The 18,375-nt window shown below is 43.2% G+C and overlaps 1 protein-coding gene across 1 annotated transcript in view; it reads left to right on the top strand.

The window, feature by feature from the left end:
- Positions 1-4,136: 4,136 nt before the first annotated feature.
- The window catches only part of LOC311227018 (cell adhesion molecule CEACAM1-like), a 32,257-nt gene continuing 18,018 nt past the window's right edge, over positions 4,137-18,375 (top strand). Inside the window, exons 1-6 of the mRNA XM_084312518.1 lie at positions 4,137-4,179; positions 10,498-10,625; positions 10,910-10,957; positions 13,311-13,373; positions 14,967-15,263; positions 15,808-16,131. Of these exons, the coding sequence (XP_084168644.1) occupies positions 13,319-13,373; positions 14,967-15,263; positions 15,808-16,131 (676 nt within the window). The 5' untranslated portion in view covers positions 4,137-4,179; positions 10,498-10,625; positions 10,910-10,957; positions 13,311-13,318. The remainder of the gene's footprint in view (positions 4,180-10,497; positions 10,626-10,909; positions 10,958-13,310; positions 13,374-14,966; positions 15,264-15,807; positions 16,132-18,375) is intronic.

Genomic DNA, 18,375 nt, shown 5'->3' with positions numbered 1-18,375 from the left:
CAAGAAGCGGAACTGGAAGGAACACCTACCCGAGTTGGTACTTACGTACAACTGCCACGTGCACTCCTCCACGGGATACTCCCCCTTCTACCTGCTCTTCGGGAGGGACGCTAGGATGCCCCGAGATGTCCTGGGTGGCAGAGACGTCATTGACGAAGGGGCGGAGGACCTAGACGAGTGGGTCCAGGGTCACCACGAGCGACTGAAGGCCGCTGCGGAGCCCGCCGAGGCCACGGCGAAGCACGCGTCTCATCGACGCAAGAGGATTTATAAACAGAAAGTCCAGAGGCGCACTCTTGAGGGCCGGGGACCGGGTCCTGATACGCGACCACCGAATCCGGGGCCGTAATAAGATACAGGACAAGTGGGAGCCCACGTCTTATGTGGTGGTTAAGCAGAGGCACGAGGGGACGCCCGTGTTCACGGTCAGGCCCAAAGCAGGGGGTCCGGAAAGGACCGTACATAGAGACCAGCTCAAGACCTGTCCCTTCCCGGCCTCCGACCCGGAAGTGCGGGCGAGGGCCCCTCGACAGATCCCTGCGGACATAGGAGATGCTTTCAATTACCGTCGGGAACCGCATCCTAGGGCGTGTAACCACCCCAGGCCCCTGCGGGACGCCCCTGAAGAGGCAGCGGACGGGGAGACAGAGGTGGAGTCAACCCCCTCAGGAGAGGATGGGGAGGACGGCGGAGACAGAGACGAAGAGGAGGCCGCTGGCGGTCCACCGATGGCCCCGGAGGGCGAGGCTGTGGTCAATGACCCGCCAACAGGCACTGAAGAATCCGACACGGAGTCGGAGGTGGGGGAAGTTGAACCAACCCGGCCCCAGAGGAGCACCAGAGGTCGGCTACCCGCTCGGTATCGCCAGGACTACGTGCTGAAGAGTGTGTTTGTTGAACAGTGTTTACAATTCATGAAGGAGTGTGTGAAACTGTTGGTCTAATGTGTGCGACTGTTGATCTAATGTATGAAACTGTTGGTCTAAGGACCGTATTCATGCATGCGTTAACCGGTGTTCCATTGAATTAACTTGCAGAGGACTTAGCAAGTTCAAAGTGGGGGGAAATGTAGCACCCTGAATATTCGACTATTATTCAGAAGTGCTGACTTGGCCTTTTATCTCCCCTTTGTGCACAAAGACATGTTAACCAGTTTCCTTTGATATTCTCCTGAACAATGACGCAAGTTTCTCCTTCTCTCACCGGCTGGAATATGGATTATAAACACTAACTGAATCATATTCAATTCACCCAGTTCTTCCTGTGGGGCTAGTTGGCGGTGCCAGCAGGGGGCGGCGGTGGCAGGCGGAGCGCAGGAGGGAGGCGTCAAGGAGAAGCAAGTCACCTGAACGGAAGTGGAGAGAACCAGCCTCTTCTGCGTTGAACGTGAACCTGGGAGGACGTGTCGTTAAGGAGCCCCGTCGTGAAGCACACGGGTGAATGTAATTGGACTCAAGTATATTTCAGGTTATGATAGAAATGTAAGCGTTAGTAGCGTGTTGAACATCCAAACGGAATAACCCAAGTGATACAGCGAGTTATCCTAGAAGTAAGCGGTATATTGAAGTGGCTAATGCTAACGTTATCCCCTCCAGCGAGGTGCCCCCGGCAAGCGTTGCCTGAAGAGAACTGGTGGTTAGAGGCACCGTGCGTTGCTGCATGTTCGTCTAGCAGGAGGACCTTCTCAGACCCACAGAGTAGCTTCAGTTAAGGTAGCCATCAGATTATCACGTGCGCCAACACAGCTCGTCGACCAGCAGCTTGTCAGCACCGGCAGTCAGCAGCCTAGCACGGGAGTTCGTCTCGTCCAGCAGAGGTCGCCATCACCCAGCACGCGCCTCCAGCCCGCTACTGCCCCCCTGCCTACCACAGCTTGCTAGCTCCTGGGACGAGAGCGGTTGACGCCATCTTACCACCCGGACGAGTGGTGGTGAGGGCGAGGCCGCCATCTTGGCTAAGTACACTGGCACTTCGGTGACCAAGATCCTATCGTACATTACACAGTGTGTCGCGGCCTACGGGCGAAGATAATGGTTGCTAACCACAGTGCATAGGGGTACCCCATAAACATTTCATGCCGGCATTAGTTAGGACTTTTGTTTGGTAAAGTGGGCCCACCTTTTCATTTCCTTTGAGTGTGATAACGTGTATGGTCATGCCTATTGATTTCCCGTCTAGTTAACCCCTTTTCTTCCTGGGGTACATTAATGCTGCCGTAATATGTAAAGCCTTAGAGAAAGGTATTATTGTATACGTATTATTATTATTATATATATATTATTATTATAATTATTAGTAATTAGGAATAATAATAATATGATATGCCATTTGACTCACTGCCAGTAATACTTGTCACTGCCCAGTATAAGTAACACTAAACGAACTAAGACGGGAATTGTGTGTGTGTGTGTCCATTATTGAGCCTAACCCTAACCCTTCCTATGCGGGTAATATTATTAGTTAACCCTTTCCCCTTTCAGTCATTCAAGGTCTCTAGTAGTCATTGAGGGAGGGTACTGCTTGCGGGGGGGAACAAACATTGTTATTCATCTATCAGTCACCAGGTGTGGGAGGGCTAACGGAGGTACTGGGGGAAGTGAGAGTGTGTTGGGGAAAATACTGCTGACCGCCCTGGAGGGGCGAGGAAGACCAGAGTACCACTCCCAGGTTAGTGAATCCTGGGCCCCATCCACTCCTGCTGCCGGCCTCCAGTTTGACGCTCCAGGTCCAAAGATGAGGGTGCAGTCAGACTGAGTTCTGCGGCGTCCTGCTACCTTGTGACTGCCAGCAACCGTTCCCACAAAGCAGGGATAATCCACCCTGCTACACTTAGAAGGGCCGTTCAAGGAGGGATCTCCCTTCTTAGATGTCGGTGATATTAGTGTTGCATGTTGCATTAAAAACAGGCAAACAGTTGGTAAGCATGCACCCATGTGTGTGGTGAAACACAGATGAGTGCATGCGATAGCAACTGAACATTTTGAAAAATTAAATATAGAGCTGATAGTGATAACAACTGAACATTTTATAAGATTAAAGATAGAACGTAGTTTGTTTCTTTACCTTTCTGTGAACGTCTAGAAAAAGACAGCGTCTGAATCTGATGAAAAATGGCGGAGCATTTTTCATTACAAAAAAGTAACTGTACTTACTGTAGATTACATTCACAGTTTTTTCTGCCCTGTCAGGGGTGCCTGGTGGTACTAAATCCAGATTGAACTCTGCCATTTGAAAGCGGAGATTCGGCCTGATCCATAAATGTGCGACTTGGCCATAATAACGTAATTTATAGGCCTGATTCTATATTCATATATTATTATTATTCTTTTTTTATGTGGCCAATATCAGATTCCAGTGTGAACTGCTCATGCTCCTGAACTGACCCACATGCGCAAATGAACAATAAAGAGGATTATTCATTATGACAAATGTCAATCTAGAGTGACGTAAAAGTTGCATGACTGTTCAGTCTGAGGTCGCGTTGCAAATTTTTATTCAGGATATGAAAGTGGCCCAAATCAGAATTGAAAAGATCAGATTCCATGTGATTTGTGCTGTTCACACTGTCATGAAATAATCAGATCTGAGTCACATATCAGTAGTGTGTGATAGGGAGGAAATATATGGCCTCACTCACTCACTCACTCACTCACTCACTCACTCACTCACTCACTCACACACACACACACACACACACACACACACACACACACACACACACACACACACACACACACACACACACACACACACACACACACACACACACACAGGGAGTAGAGAGAGAGAGGAAGGAGAGAGGGGAGAGAGAGAGACAGAGAGGAAGAGAGAGAGAGGAAGAGAGAGAGAGGAAGAGAGAGAGAGGAAGAGAGAGAGAGGAAGAGAGAGGAAGAGAGAGAGAGAGAGGAAGAGAGAGGAAGAGAGAGGAAGAGAGAGGAAGAGAGAGAGGAAGAGAGAGAGAGAGAGAGAGAGAGAGAGAGAGAGAGAGAGAGAGAGAGAGAGAGAGAGAGAGAGAGAGAGAGAGAGAGAGAGAGAGAGAGAGGAGGAGCATAGATATCTATGAGGAGGAGGACACAGACAGTGTTCTCAGTCTGCTTGAAGCCCTGATCTGCCTCGGCTGCTTCCGAACGAGCTCGCGGGGAGAGTGATAACTGGTGAAAAGAGCATTACTACTTTGAGGTATGTTATCATGTCTTGTATATGTCGCTTGTTTTATGACGTGAAATTATTATTTTGTTCTCGAGAGAGAGAAAAAGTTATGGTTTTGTTCACCGGTTATCATGAATGAATGAATGAATGAATGAAAACTTTATTTAACAGATAATGGCATGCGTTGTTCATGGGACGGGGTAGCACGGTGTGCAAGCTCACTCGCTATTTGCATATCAATAGTCCCGGTCGTCAGGTGTGTTAAATACGTTCTCAGACACATTCACACCTAACTTGTTGTGAAGACGTGTTACATTCCATTCGTAGAGGCAATTAGGCACTGTCTTTAGTCTGTGCCCAAGCGAGGGGACATTAAATGCGCATTCGCGGGAGCGCGCGCACGCGCCGGGAGCGCGCGTGCACGTGGTGCGTGTCACGTACAATACAGTACGGCTCAATACACACAATTGTTAAGGGGATGCAGACCAGAGAAAGACTTTTGTCTTGTTTCCATCAGGGTCCCCCATTTTCAATTCATAGTGACATTTATGACATACATGACATCATAACATTTATGGCATAGGGACATACAGGACAGGTATAGGCTATATATAGTAGTTACATTTGTGACATTCGATATGCAAATACAGTGCTGTTACCCATAGATCCTAACAGGGAAAATATATACATATGATGGGGTGGGTTTACTATCACTCACTCACTCACTCACTCACTCACTCACTCACTCACTCACTCACTCACTCACTCACTCACTCACTCACTCACTCACTCACTCACTCACTCTTATGTAGTGTGGCAGTGAAAGGGTTAACCTGCTGTCGTGTGGCAGTGAAAGGGTTAACCCTCTGTGTTTTGTCGCCGTGAAAGGGTTAACCGTTTGGTAGTGCGGCAGTGAAAGGGTTAAGAGCCTCCATCCCCACTGGCGAAGGCTGATAATTGGGAGTAGAAAAGAGGGCTCGGGACATAGCCACAGTCCGAGGGCCGAGCAACCTGCAAAACATATATACACTTCGATAGGGTTAGGGTTAGGGTCTTTACTATTGGCTACATCTGAAAAAGAAACACAACATTACTTAATACGGACTGTATTGATCTATTTATGACGTGAAATAAATCTTGTACCGGGCTGATCAGGCTTCAGAGGTGGTTGGGTGGGTGGGGGGAGGTTGGGTAGGAGTGGGGGGGGGGACACTGTACAACTGTACAAGCAACACTGTACATTGGAATATTGACAAGACCATACTTGGTAATTTTTACTGTACATTGGAGGGGGTTGTGTTAGGACATTTACAGGGGCCAGTTTCGAATTGCAGTCTCCCGTAGGTGTTTTTTGAGAGTGTTTTTGAAAGTGGGTAATGATTCACATTCCTTTACAGCTTTGGGTAGGGCGTTCCACATTGATGTGGCATAATTGCGAAACGTGTTTAGTCCCTTGTTTGAGCCGAATCTGGGTTTAACATGATTTGTGGAGCTCCCTCTGGTGTTGTGATCGTGGTATTCACTGACCTTTGGGAAGTATTTTGACATGTACATGGGTACCTTGGTCGTGTAGTGTATCTTGTAGACCAGGCCCATTGCAAGTTGCTGTACTCTGTCGTCTACTCTAAGCCATCCTAGGTTGTCAAAGTGGGCAGGGGTGAGGTGGGTTCTAGAAGTAAGGTCAAGCAGTAGTCTGACCAGTTTGTTTTGAGATGTTTGTAATTTAGTTTTTAGCGCCTTTGAGGTGCTTTGGTACCATGCGGTGCAAGCATAGTCATAGTAAAGGACGGTATACATGGTGCAGGGTTCGCACAAGGTCCTTGAAGTGCTTAAAGTGCTTTTGTAATAGATTAAAATGTTATTGTAGTAAGATACACGTCTCCTGTAGCACGTCAGACTACTGCTTGACCTGACTCCTAGAACCCACCTCACCCCTGCACACTTTGCAAACCTAGGATGGCTTAGAGTAGACGACAGAGTACAGCAACTTGCAATGGGCCTGGTCTACAAGATACACTACACGACCAAGGTACCCATGTACATGTCAAAATACTTCCCAAAGGTCAGTGAATACCACAATCACAACACCAGAGGGAGCTCCACAAATCATGTAAAACCCAGATTCGGCTCAAACAAGGGACTAAACACGTTTCGCACATCAATGTGGAACGCCCTACCCAAAGCAGTAAAGGAATGTGAATCACTACCCACCTTCAAAAACACTCTCAAAGAACACCTACGGGAGACTGCAATTCAAAACTGGCCCCTACAAATGTCCTAACCCAGTTGTACAATAAAGACCAAGCATGGCCTTGGCAGTATTCCAATGTACCCCCCCCCCCCCCCCCCTCCAATGTACTGTACAGCCCCGCCCAACCCCACCCCACCTACCCAACCTCCTCCAATGTACAGTTTCTATGTCAAATGTAAGTCAGTATTCCAATGTACAGTGTCCCCCACCCCCTACCCAACCGCCCCCCCCCCCCCCCCCCCCCCCACCTCCAATGTACAGCCCCACCCCACCAACCCAACCTCCCCCAATGCACAGTTTCTATGTCAAATGTATATACTTTTCTTCTGGATTTTTTTAGTATCACAAACAGTACTGTATTTGAAAATCTGGTATGTCATAAATGTATAGATGTAGCAGTACTGTCTATCTGTATGTCATGTGTGTCATATGATGAATTGAAAATGGGGGACCCTGATGGAAACAAGACGAAAGTCTTTCTCAGGTCTGCATCCTCTTAACAATTGTATGTATTGAGCTGTACTGTACTGTACCCATTCTGCAATCTGTTAATAAACTTTTCAATCAATCAATCAATCAATCCCCCATGCACTCCCTCTCTCCTAACCTCCCCTCCCTCTCCCTCCTCTCTCTCTAACCTCCCCTCCCTCTCCCCTTCTATCCCTATCTCTCCATCCCACCCACCCCCCACCCACCCATATCTGTCGTCTCTGCACACCTGGTAACTACAAACTTGTACACAATAATAAAGTACTTATACTGACTGTGTTTGGGGTGTGGCCCATGTAGCCTGGTAGATGGCGCCATCTAGTGGTTAGTATAAATCACATCACATATATCACAACAGTGCTGTACCTGCTTCAGATATGGACAGGATGTGTTTTGATTGATTGATTGATTGATTGAAAAGTGTATTAACAGATTGCAGAATGGGTACAGTACAGTACAGCTCAATACATACAATTGTTAAGAGGATGCAGACCAGAGAAAGACTTTCGTCTTGTTTCCATCAGGGTCCCCCATTTTCAATTCATCATATGACACACACGACATACAGATAGACAGTACAGCTACATTTATACATTTATGACATACCAGATTTGCAAATACAGTACTGTTTGTGATACTAAAAACACTGTACATTGGAATACTCACCCCCCTCCCTCCCGCCCGCGTGTAGCTTTATGTCAAGCAAGCAGTGCAAGAATGCGGAAGCATTCGTCACCGCACGCCACTACGGTAAAGCGCCTTTCTTTTCAGGCCCGCTTTGGGAGCTGTCGTGCGGAAATAGGCTGTCTATTGCCATTCTCTTTGACAAACTCTAACCTTAACCAGCTCCTTAACAGCGCCTAAACTTAACCGTTCTAACCTTAACCAACTCCGAAACAATGCCTAACCTTAACCTTAACCATGCCTAACCTTAACCATAGAAAGAATATTGCCATTCTCTTTGACAAACTCTAACCTTAACCAGCTCCTTAACAGCGCCTAAACTTAACCGTTCTAACCTTAACCAACTCCGAAACAATGCCTAACCTTAACCTTAACCTTAACCATGCCTAACCTTAACCGCAGAAAGAATACACGTTAAAAAAAAAATCATGTTAAAAAAAATATTTGATGGGATTCGAACTCGCCAGCGACGAGCCATAGGATCCACAGCCATGCAGTCTTGCCAATTGAGCTATTTCTGGATAATGAATAAGGGGCGGTGACTTATATATATTGAGCTCCGCTCGTGTCGAACCAAGGCGGGATCTCATGCGCATGCGCGGGCACCTCGCGCGAGCACGCCGGCGCACGCACGCACCTACGCGAGCACGCCGCCGCCGGTGCACGCACCTGCGTGCTGGGCGGCGGAAAATGAAAGGCGCATTACCGCACGCCACTACGGTAGAATGCTTCCGCATTCTTGCACTGCTTGCTTGACATTAAGGAACAGGCCTCCCGCCCCCCCTCCCTCCCTCCCTCCCTCCCTCCCTCCCTCCCTCCCTCCCTCCCTCCCTCCCTCCCTCCCTCCCTCACCTCTACGGCAGGGTTTGAAGTCATTCACATGCCAACTCCCATTACATTAGTTAAAATACTGCTTTTTAGCTCGAGCTCTTCATTTACAATTGGGTTCATGATGACGTACTTCTAATAAGAATAATTATGATGGGAAAAGTGTATGATAACAGCGGCCTACTCTGTATTATAATAACACCAATAATAACAATTATAATAGGTCTATTAGTTGTCCTTGATAGTAGTAATAATAATAATAATAATAATAATAATAATAATAATAATAATAATAATAATAATAATAATAATAATAATAATAATAATAATAATAATAATAATAATAATAATAATAATAATAATAATAACAATAACAACAATAATAATAATAACAATCATATAATAATAACAATAACTATAACAGTAACAATAATCTTTTATTATTACAATTATTATCCTTATTATTATTATTATTATTATTATTATGAAGTAGTAATAGACGAATTATTTGAATGAAGAATATCAGATGGAAAAAACATTTATTTATAAATTTGATTCAACATATTTTCTGCAGAGAGAATCCCTAGCAGGCCTAAACAAATGCTGTGAAAATTAGGCTATCTTATTATTATTATTATTATTATTATTATTATTATTATTATTATTATTATTATTATTATTATTATTATTATTATTATTATTATTATTATTATTATTGAACAGACTGCTTTTCATGAACTTTATCTTTTCACCCAAAGGGTTTAAACTCCTTCCGGTTCTAGTTGAACTGAGACAAACCATTCACTTATTATTTGTCATTATAGGCATTATCATAAAATACAACATTTATCCTTAATTTATAAGACTCAAAATATAATTGGTGCTGTCCATCCGGCCATATTCAGCTTATCGTGTTATGCACAAATTAAGAATTTCTTTTATCGCAGACTCTTCCAATATTTTAACCTATTTTCTCTTATTTCTTTCCGTTTCCGTTTTTCAGTAATAATGTGTCTCCCGTTATAGTGACTTTTTTTTTGTACTTAAAAAACTTGCTGTTTGAAAGTCATGGTATGATAATAATAATCATGAGTCATTTGAGGGGGATTGGCAGTCAGACCACACTGGCCTTTCCACTCCTCCCTTTGAAATAGACTATTCGCTTTCTTTTATTCAGCAAGAGAGCCGACACTGCGCGCCTCTTCTTCCTATAACTTCTGAGAGGCGCGTGGGCAGGTTTGATAAACATTTTTAATAAAATGTTCTCATCCTTAATGTGTTGTCATCTGAAAAGCAATTTGGTATGATCAAAGTGCAGCTAGTTAGCGCAGTCAATACTCTTCCGAGCAAGCTTTCATATATCGATAACGAGATATAGGAGGCTCACTCTGAGAGCTGGATCCTGGACCTATCCGCGTCTTTGCAGTTTGCCTATAAACTCGGATGACTTTCTCTCAGCTACCTCCTCCCGCCGCCGCTGTCTTGGCTGTATGACAGTAAAGAGTAAATAAACTGATTGATCGTATGAGGCGAAGTGGTTCCACCTGTCTGTCACTCCGCTCATGTGGTCCAGGCAGCCCTGCTCCTCCCTCCGGGAAACAACACACCACAAGCCCCGAACATATTCCACTCGACCCCTATACCATTGTCTGTCTGTCTGTCTTTCTGTCTGTCTGTCTGTCTGTCTGTCTGTCTGTCTGTCTGTCTGTCTGTCTGTCTGTCTGTCTGTCTGTCTGTCTGTCTGTCTGTCTGTCTTTCTTTCTTTCTTTCTTTCTTTCTTTCTTTCTTTCTTTCTTTCTTTCTTTCTTTCTTTCTTTCTTTCTTTCTTTCTTTCTTTCTTTCTTTCTTTCTTTCTTTCTTTCTTTCTTTCTTATATCACTTATATACTTTCTTATACACAGTAAATTTCGCAGAGTAAATTTTATTAAAATGTACTCAGTTTGAGTAAAATTTACTCTGCAAAATGTACTGTGTATTAAAATAACTAAAAGCGGCCCACATGAAATTAAGAGAAATGTCCACCTGTGTGACCTGAGGTATAATGTAATGAAGCCTATATATTAACAGTGAATCTTCCAACATTTTGTGTCTTTCAGTGAACCCTTTGTGCTGCAGTGCGACTCGGCACTTTCCTCACATCACTGGTCGGAAGAAGAGCGCAGCGCAAAGACATCGGAGAATTGGTGTTTGGGCTTCAGGTGCATCTTTGAGGCGGGGCGTCCAGGTGAGTCATCCTCCAATTTCCTTAGTTCCTGCAGTTATACCCATAGATATATATAGAACACTAGATCGCGAGTCACCAGCGTAGCTGAACCGCCGCCATCTTGCCCCAGTCAGCCTTGAGTGAGGGTGAGTGATCTGCACAGACAAAAATACTCATAACTCACTGAAACCCACCCACCTATCATTAAATAAAGGTTGTAATCTGTAAATGTATTTGATTTTACTGTAATTTGACAGTAAGTATTTGTCAACCATTGATGCCAGACATTTACCGTTTTCTTGCAGCTTTTTTTCTTAGTGTGGCAGACTAGAAGTCCCAACATAAACCAACACGTGAGTATTCAGAACCTTTATCTCCTTGCTTCATTTGATTACTTGATTCTTGTCTGACCTTGTTACTGTTTGCTGTAATGCCGGGCGAGAACCATCGTGGTCTGTACATTTAGATGCGCTCATAAGGGCCCGGGTCCACCTGCCTCATATTTATGACCGCACGCGTCTTTTTTCAATGTATCCCAATGGGGAGAGATGCGCTCATAAGGCCTGTCCTGTGTTATTCTGCATTCATTAACCAATGATGACCAGTCGAAATCCACGACAGTATTTAATCAGAAAGGTCGAGCACAGGGTCACCCTGGAACACCTTTTCGGGTTCAGTGCTTTGCTAAACGGCAATTAGGCAGAGATAGAAGATCACTATCCATACGTATATACGTCTGGGGTTCCTTGGAAACTGTGTCTTTCAGATAATCTTGTCAATCTCCCTGGCTCAGGGACAGGGAAAACATTAGGTCTAACTTCCTGGCCTTAATGTTTAACTGTGGGTCCTCTTTACAGTCAACAATGGCCACATACATGTGACGAGAGGTCAACATTATAACAACATGATATATGATAACAACGCAAAAATGCTCACATTAAATTACCTGATGGCATGACGTGGACGTGATGGCGCCTGTGTGTAGACATTGAACGCCTGCCTCCCCCCAAGGTCTGTCTCATCCCACATGTACAGCGAGCCAACTTCATAGTCGCCTGCTACAAAAGAGCAGAACAGCCAATATTCAAGAGGCCCAAAGCCTATGATCAAAGTATGGACTGGGAAAAACAATGGATGAGGAGGTGTTAGAACCGAGGGTTGGACCCATCCTCTGTCCTTCTCTTGTTGAGGTACTGGCCCAGTAAGTGGAGTCAGAAGAGCAAGAAGGTCTTGATAAGGAGGCAGATTACGCAAAAAATAACATGGATGAGGAGGATGGAGAGTACAAGTGTGATGAGGCGGAGGAAGAGATGGAGATCGAAGAGATAGACTTTGACAATTGTTTTAGTGATGATGATGATGATGATGATTAGTAGTTTAGGGTACAAAATACAAATAGAAAAAAATACTTGAATTTTGTGTCAACAAAGAAGATATTCAGTCCATGATATCCAGTGCATATGAAAACATATAGTTTGAATAAATAAATCACTGATCAAAATCGCATGGGAAAATGTGTTAATTTGTCTCTATATAATTGTTTATGCAAACCTATAATATTTAGGGCATAACAGCATGGAGACAATCTTTATTACAATATTATTTCCAATATTAACCTAAATCGATCTCGTCCAATGCACTACATTTCAGTAAAAAGGGAAAATAGAGATGATATACGTTTTCTTTCAGCGTTTTTAGCTTTTTCTGTCCTGAAGTTTAATCAAGATGTGTTTGAATCTTAAAAATAACAATTATACTGAATTCCTTGGGTCAAACTTGTTTGGGATTTTTTTTTAATTTGTCTCTATATGTTGTTAACTTCAAAAGTTATGTTGTTTTCTTTTTCTTATTTTTGAGGTTTTGGTTCAGGATAGGTGTAATAAAGTGTTAAAAATAAACCCCATGGGACATTATTCCAACCTGTTACCTGTCAGAATCTTAAAATAGACACTTCAAGGATTAATAAAAAAAACAGGTGGTGAAAGAAAATGCAGGTGGACCTATGTTTCCATCTAGTGGCTGTTCTGTATAGTTTAATAGGAGCCTAATACTGCTCTTCTAATTTAAGCCTCACAATGACCTGTAACAATGAAATAGTATAGGCATATTATACATTTCCTGAATCCTTATGGTCCTGAGAGTGTTGTAGATATTGTATGTTGTGTCTCTGTTGCTCCTAGATGACACAAGGCAAAAGATAGTATATCATTTAGGCGTAAATCGTGTAAAAATGTGTGTTGTTGACTGTTCAAAGAGCTCCAGTGACCTCTATATTGGTCAGAAAGATTCATATCTTAGCTTGAATGGAAGATGACATAGTCCCCTTTAAAATTATACCAAACACAATATTGTGAAACATTGACAGATGTCCTCTACGTGAGTCTAAACAGGATATGCCCCAGCATCTGAAATGCTATTTCCTGAGGGGGTGGGTATACTTCATGACTTGATAATTATGATAAAGCTACCACTCTATCATACCAAAATATCAACTACAGACATAGATCTTTGAAAAAATTATATGTACGTTTAGTCACCCTGAGTGGCACCGACAAGTGAAATTTCGGCCTCTGGCCCATGGACTAATTTTCATCATGAGACGAGGGAACCTTTGATGACTGAGAACAAATGAGTGATCAAGGCGGAGTAAATTCAGCTGAAAGCAGAGTCCAGCTCATTTCTGACCAGAAGGGATTTGTCTCCTAGGCAGCGGAATGAAGTCTCCTATGGTGTCTGCTCTAACGCTGGCCCTGCTGACCCTCCTAACAGGTAAGGCTGAATTACACACAATTATTTCGGTTCACATTTAGATGGTTGTCATATGGTGATTCATTCATGGTCATTTTTATTTATTATTTTAGTTTCTGGGGTGTTAAACGTGTGTTTTTCCCCAGCTTGTAGCACTGAATATATTTCAGTATGTCCTAACACAGGGCTGCTACAAAAATCCTTTTGACTCTCCAAAAAGTGAGAGATGTACCTTTTTGACTATTTTGCCTGCAATTTAATTGTATTTGAAGAGCAATTCTGAGATACCAATATCATGTTTATTACAACCATAGAAATATGATAATGTTCATTATTCTACATCAATGATTACAACACATACGATTAGCAAACCCTATAATGACATAATACATTTAGTTATTTATCTGACGCTTTTATCCAAAGTGACTTACAAGTTCTGTACAACAGGTCAGCAGGAAGGGTACAACTCTTTCAGCTAAGTAACAATGTTTGTCAAACTGTGTTGAAACTTGAGTGGTACAGTCTAATACCTAATACCTAAGAAGCCAACACCTACTATGTAAACTTTGAAAATCTAATTACTCAAAAGGTACACAGTAAAAGTAGTTCATATTATTTGTGCAAGTAGTCTAAGAAGTACTAAGTACAATCATGGCAGTTTCATAAACTACTTATGGAAGAAATGCTTTTTATCCCACATCAAAGTTAGTTGAAAATGCTCATTCTTCTATGGAGAGGACTTTGAAAATCAAATTACTCAAAAAGTACACAGTAACAGTAGTTCATATTATTTATGCAAGTAGTCTTAAGAAGTATTAAGTACAAACATGGCATTGTCATAAACTACTTATGGAAGAAATGGTTTGTATCCAACATCAAATGCTCCTTCTTCTTCTCTGGAGGGAATTTTGCCATTCTCAAAAAGTACACAGTAAAAGTAGTTCATAGTATTTGTGCAACAAGTTTATGAAGCAATAAGTCCTAACAATATTCTCATGAATTACCCTGTTCCTCAATCGCAAATAATAGAAATGAACCACATGCCATCCTTTATTTTGAAATCCTCACCGGAAGTGTTCCTCAGTGGGATTTTTTGTAGCTTGTGGTTGAATATATAATACTGCACATACGAAACGTCCTATTGATTCGATGTTCAATAATACTGCACACATATGTATACGAAACGTCCTATTGATTCGATATATTACCGGGAATAATTAAAGTATTTCTGTAAGATCAACTTGTGAGACTGTATTCGAAAGTCACTGCGGTTAATTACAACAGCTTCCCGTGGTTGTTTTAATGCATTACCGTAAACCTGGAACTAATCGCGCACTCGAGAAACAGGAGCGGCTGGTTTGACCACGCAAAAGTGAAAGACGGCTGGCTTGACCGCAGTGCTAATGCCTTCGTTTTACATTTCGTCAATGTCAATGTTTTGTCTCTGGCCCTCTGTATGTCAAAGAGGCGTGGGCAGCCCTGTTCTAATATATTTCAGCCGACATATTTATATATTTGTGTGAACATGATTTGATTTGTCAATCTCTGAGGCACGTCTAGTGATAAAAACTGAACAGAGCTCGCCTCTCACAGCACACGTTCCTCTCTTTCCAGAGCATGTCTGCAGCCATGGGATAATTGCCTCTAAGAACCCCTTACCTGTCGGCAGCAATGTCACGCTGAGCCTGTGCAACGACCACACTTTCACCGTGACGTCCTGGTCCCATGGAGGTGATAAACTTATTTTCCTGTATCCAGGGGGACAGAGTGTACATCCCCAATGGAAAAACAGGATCACGTACAACAGAACCGGTGGACGGCTGACAATAAGGTCACTCCAGGTGGCAGACTCGGGAGACTACATAGTACACAGCATACAGGGTTCCTTCGCTATAACGTTGTCAGTCCAGGGTAAGCTACCTGACAGAGTCCTTCTCCCCCTGACACACTCTAACTTTCTTTTTTGTACATTTTTACTTTCTTGTACATTCACATGTCATGTGTGCATGTGCTCACACACACATACACACACACACACACACACACACACACACTCGTCGACGCCCTGTCTACTCCCGGCTGCCCTTGGGGGAAAGGACGACGGGATGGGTTAAGCGCAGAGCTCAATCGCATCGGCGACTGAGAAAAATACAATGCATGTGTGTGTGTGTGTGTGTGTGTGTGTGTGTGTGCGCGCCGCTCCCATTCCATGTCCAGTTCGTTGCATGCCGAATAAAGACCCCTAAAGAGGTCCTGCATTATTATTATAATTATAAAATTATAATTATTATAAAAATGATAAATTATTATAATAAAAGCGCTATATAAATGCAGCCATTTACCATTTATAGCAAAAACAACCTGCTCTCTTCCGCTTCACTCTCATGCCCTCTCTTCTCCTATACTCCTCCCTTGTTATTGTTTTCATGTTCACACTCTTTACTTTCTTCAACAGAGCCGGTTACTGCTGTGAAATTGACTGCCAACATTACCGAGATGTCGGAGTTCAGCGGCTCTGTCAGTCTGTCCTGCTCCTCCTCTGGCTCCTCCCTCTCCTACCTCTGGCTGAATGGCAGCTCTGAGGTTACAGCCAGTGAGGGAGTTCAGCTTGGTGATGGAAACATCACTCTCACCATAGTCAATGTGACCCGCTACGACCAGGGACCGTTCAGGTGCAACGTGTCCAATGCTATCAGTGATGCAGTCAGCCAACCTCAGAATCTTATCATCAACTGTAAAGACGACGTTGCCTGTGTTCTCCAAGGATCACATTCGACAGGTATATTAGACTGGCTGACGCGCTGTTCTATTTAGTTTGGTCTGATACCAAACCGTCCATGTCCCAATGATGCAATGCAGGCAGGTCTTGTTAAATGATATTTATTTGCTTCACCGTGCAAACAGGATATATTGGCTTTTGTTCCTTAAACTGATTAAATAATAATGAGTACAATAACTAATTACCTACAAACATTTCGCCCTGCGGCGTGTTCAAAACAGCGACCTGTGACCTGCGTTAACCTGCGTGTTGCGGTCAAAAACCATTGCCCCTTCCGGGTCAAACTCCCCCCTCCTACAGGTGTACCTGACGCTTATATAAAAGAAGCGCCACCCCCTGGTCACATAAATCCACTGCACATTAAATCCATTTTGGCCATTACACCCAGTTATTTAGCTGACGCTTTTATCCGAAGTGACTTACAAGTTCTGTACAACAGGTCAGCAGGAAGGGTACAACTCTTTCAGCTAAGTAACAATGTTTGTCAAACTGTGTTGAAACTTGAGTGGTACAGTCTAATACCTAATACCTAAGAAGCCAACACCTACTATGTAAACTCGGAATTACTCGGACTGCAGTTGGTTTCCGGGTTTCCCCTGTTCGCTAATATGAACAACTGACAGGAAATCAAATGTAGTCCAATTTTATAATGTTTATGTTGTCAAGTTGAAACAGTATGAGCCTCGGATTATAAGAATCGTTTTAGAGAAATGCAGAAATGAGGAGGGTAAATTAAATTGTTGATGCTGATGGAATGATGAAACTGTTTGCAAGGGTACTGTATTGTGTGATGGTGTAAATATGATGTAGTGATGTAAATATTAATAATTTCTTTAACTAAATAAGACTTGTGCACATCTAGTTGGACCCCGACTGGAGGTGCAGGTCAGTGCAAGAGAGATATATAAAGCTAAAAGAAGAATACCTTCATGACAAACCAATTACATAATCCAACATATGTGTAAAAAACTAACATATTCCAGTTTAACATTCCCGGTTATAGTGCAGTTTGAGAAAAAAGTATCTGTGTCGTTATTTTGTCGTTTTCGGTGCTACAAAGAATGCCATCTAACAATACACTACATATAAATCCCGCGAGTTATTATTGTTTTGACAATGGGTCATGACAAACCAATTACATAATCCAACATATGTGTAAACAACTAACATATTCCAGTTGACTGTATCTTTTTTGAATGAGTCATTATGACGAAATCAATACATCCATTCATAAAGATTATTACATGGCATTTCACATTCGCCGAAATGCTTGCTTGTGATTGGTCAATAGCGCGCGTCAGAGGTCAGTTATCAGACAATAATGACCGCTGTGGGACAATAATGACCGCTGTGCGCAGCTGTTCGCAATCAAGCCCACAATAATGACCGCTGTGCGCAGCTGTTCGCAATCAAGCCCACTGACATCAGTGCAAACTGCCGGCTGCCGGGGAAGCTGCTGGGGGGCGGAGCGACGAGCACTCAGCGGAGCCAGAACCAGTGTTACTGTTGCGAGTCGATGTAAAATGAATTAGGTATATTGTTAGTAAGTTAGCCATGTAATAAGCGGGATAATGTATAGCTATACTCGATCATTGTCGCAAAATAATTGACCTTCACTGACGTTTAAAACACCTCGCTGAGGCGGCTCGGTATTTTAAACTCCGTGTCGGTCAATTATTTTGCGACAATGACCTCGTAGCTATACATTATCCCTTACTTATTGTCCACCATCTTGGTTTCATTCAGAAAAAGGATGAACGGCGGAGTCATTAAAAAAAAAGAAAAAAAAGTAGTTCGGTTGTGGGCGGGTTCTGGGGTCACGCGGAGTGTGTTATACAAAATAACAACGGCTAACTTGACTGTTTCAGCCAATCAGAATCAAGAAATTTGCATGCCATTGTATAATTATAATTTATTGTTTAGCGCTGCTCCTAATGCATACTCTATGTGTGAGATTTAGGATTATACAATACAAGATTCTGAGTAGAGCAAATATTAGCCGTACTAGATTATCTGTGGAGGAACCAGATCAATCAATTATGCAAATTAACAGATCTTCATGATCAATATAAATATGGGGCCGCCAGTGGCTCAGGAGGTAGAGCAGTCGTCTGGTAAACCGGAGGTTCCAGGTTCGATTCCCGCTCCTCCCGGGCAGTGTGTTGAAGTGTCCTTGAGCAAGACACTTAACCCCTAACTGCTCCTGATGAGCAGGTTGGCACCTTGCATGGTTGCCTCCACCGT

The sequence above is a fragment of the Notolepis coatsorum genome (genome assembly GCF_963971535.1).
Source record: "Notolepis coatsorum genome assembly, chromosome: 4".
Lineage (NCBI taxonomy): Eukaryota > Metazoa > Chordata > Actinopteri > Aulopiformes > Paralepididae > Notolepis > Notolepis coatsorum.
This window is presented reverse-complemented; position numbering and strand designations above follow the sequence as displayed.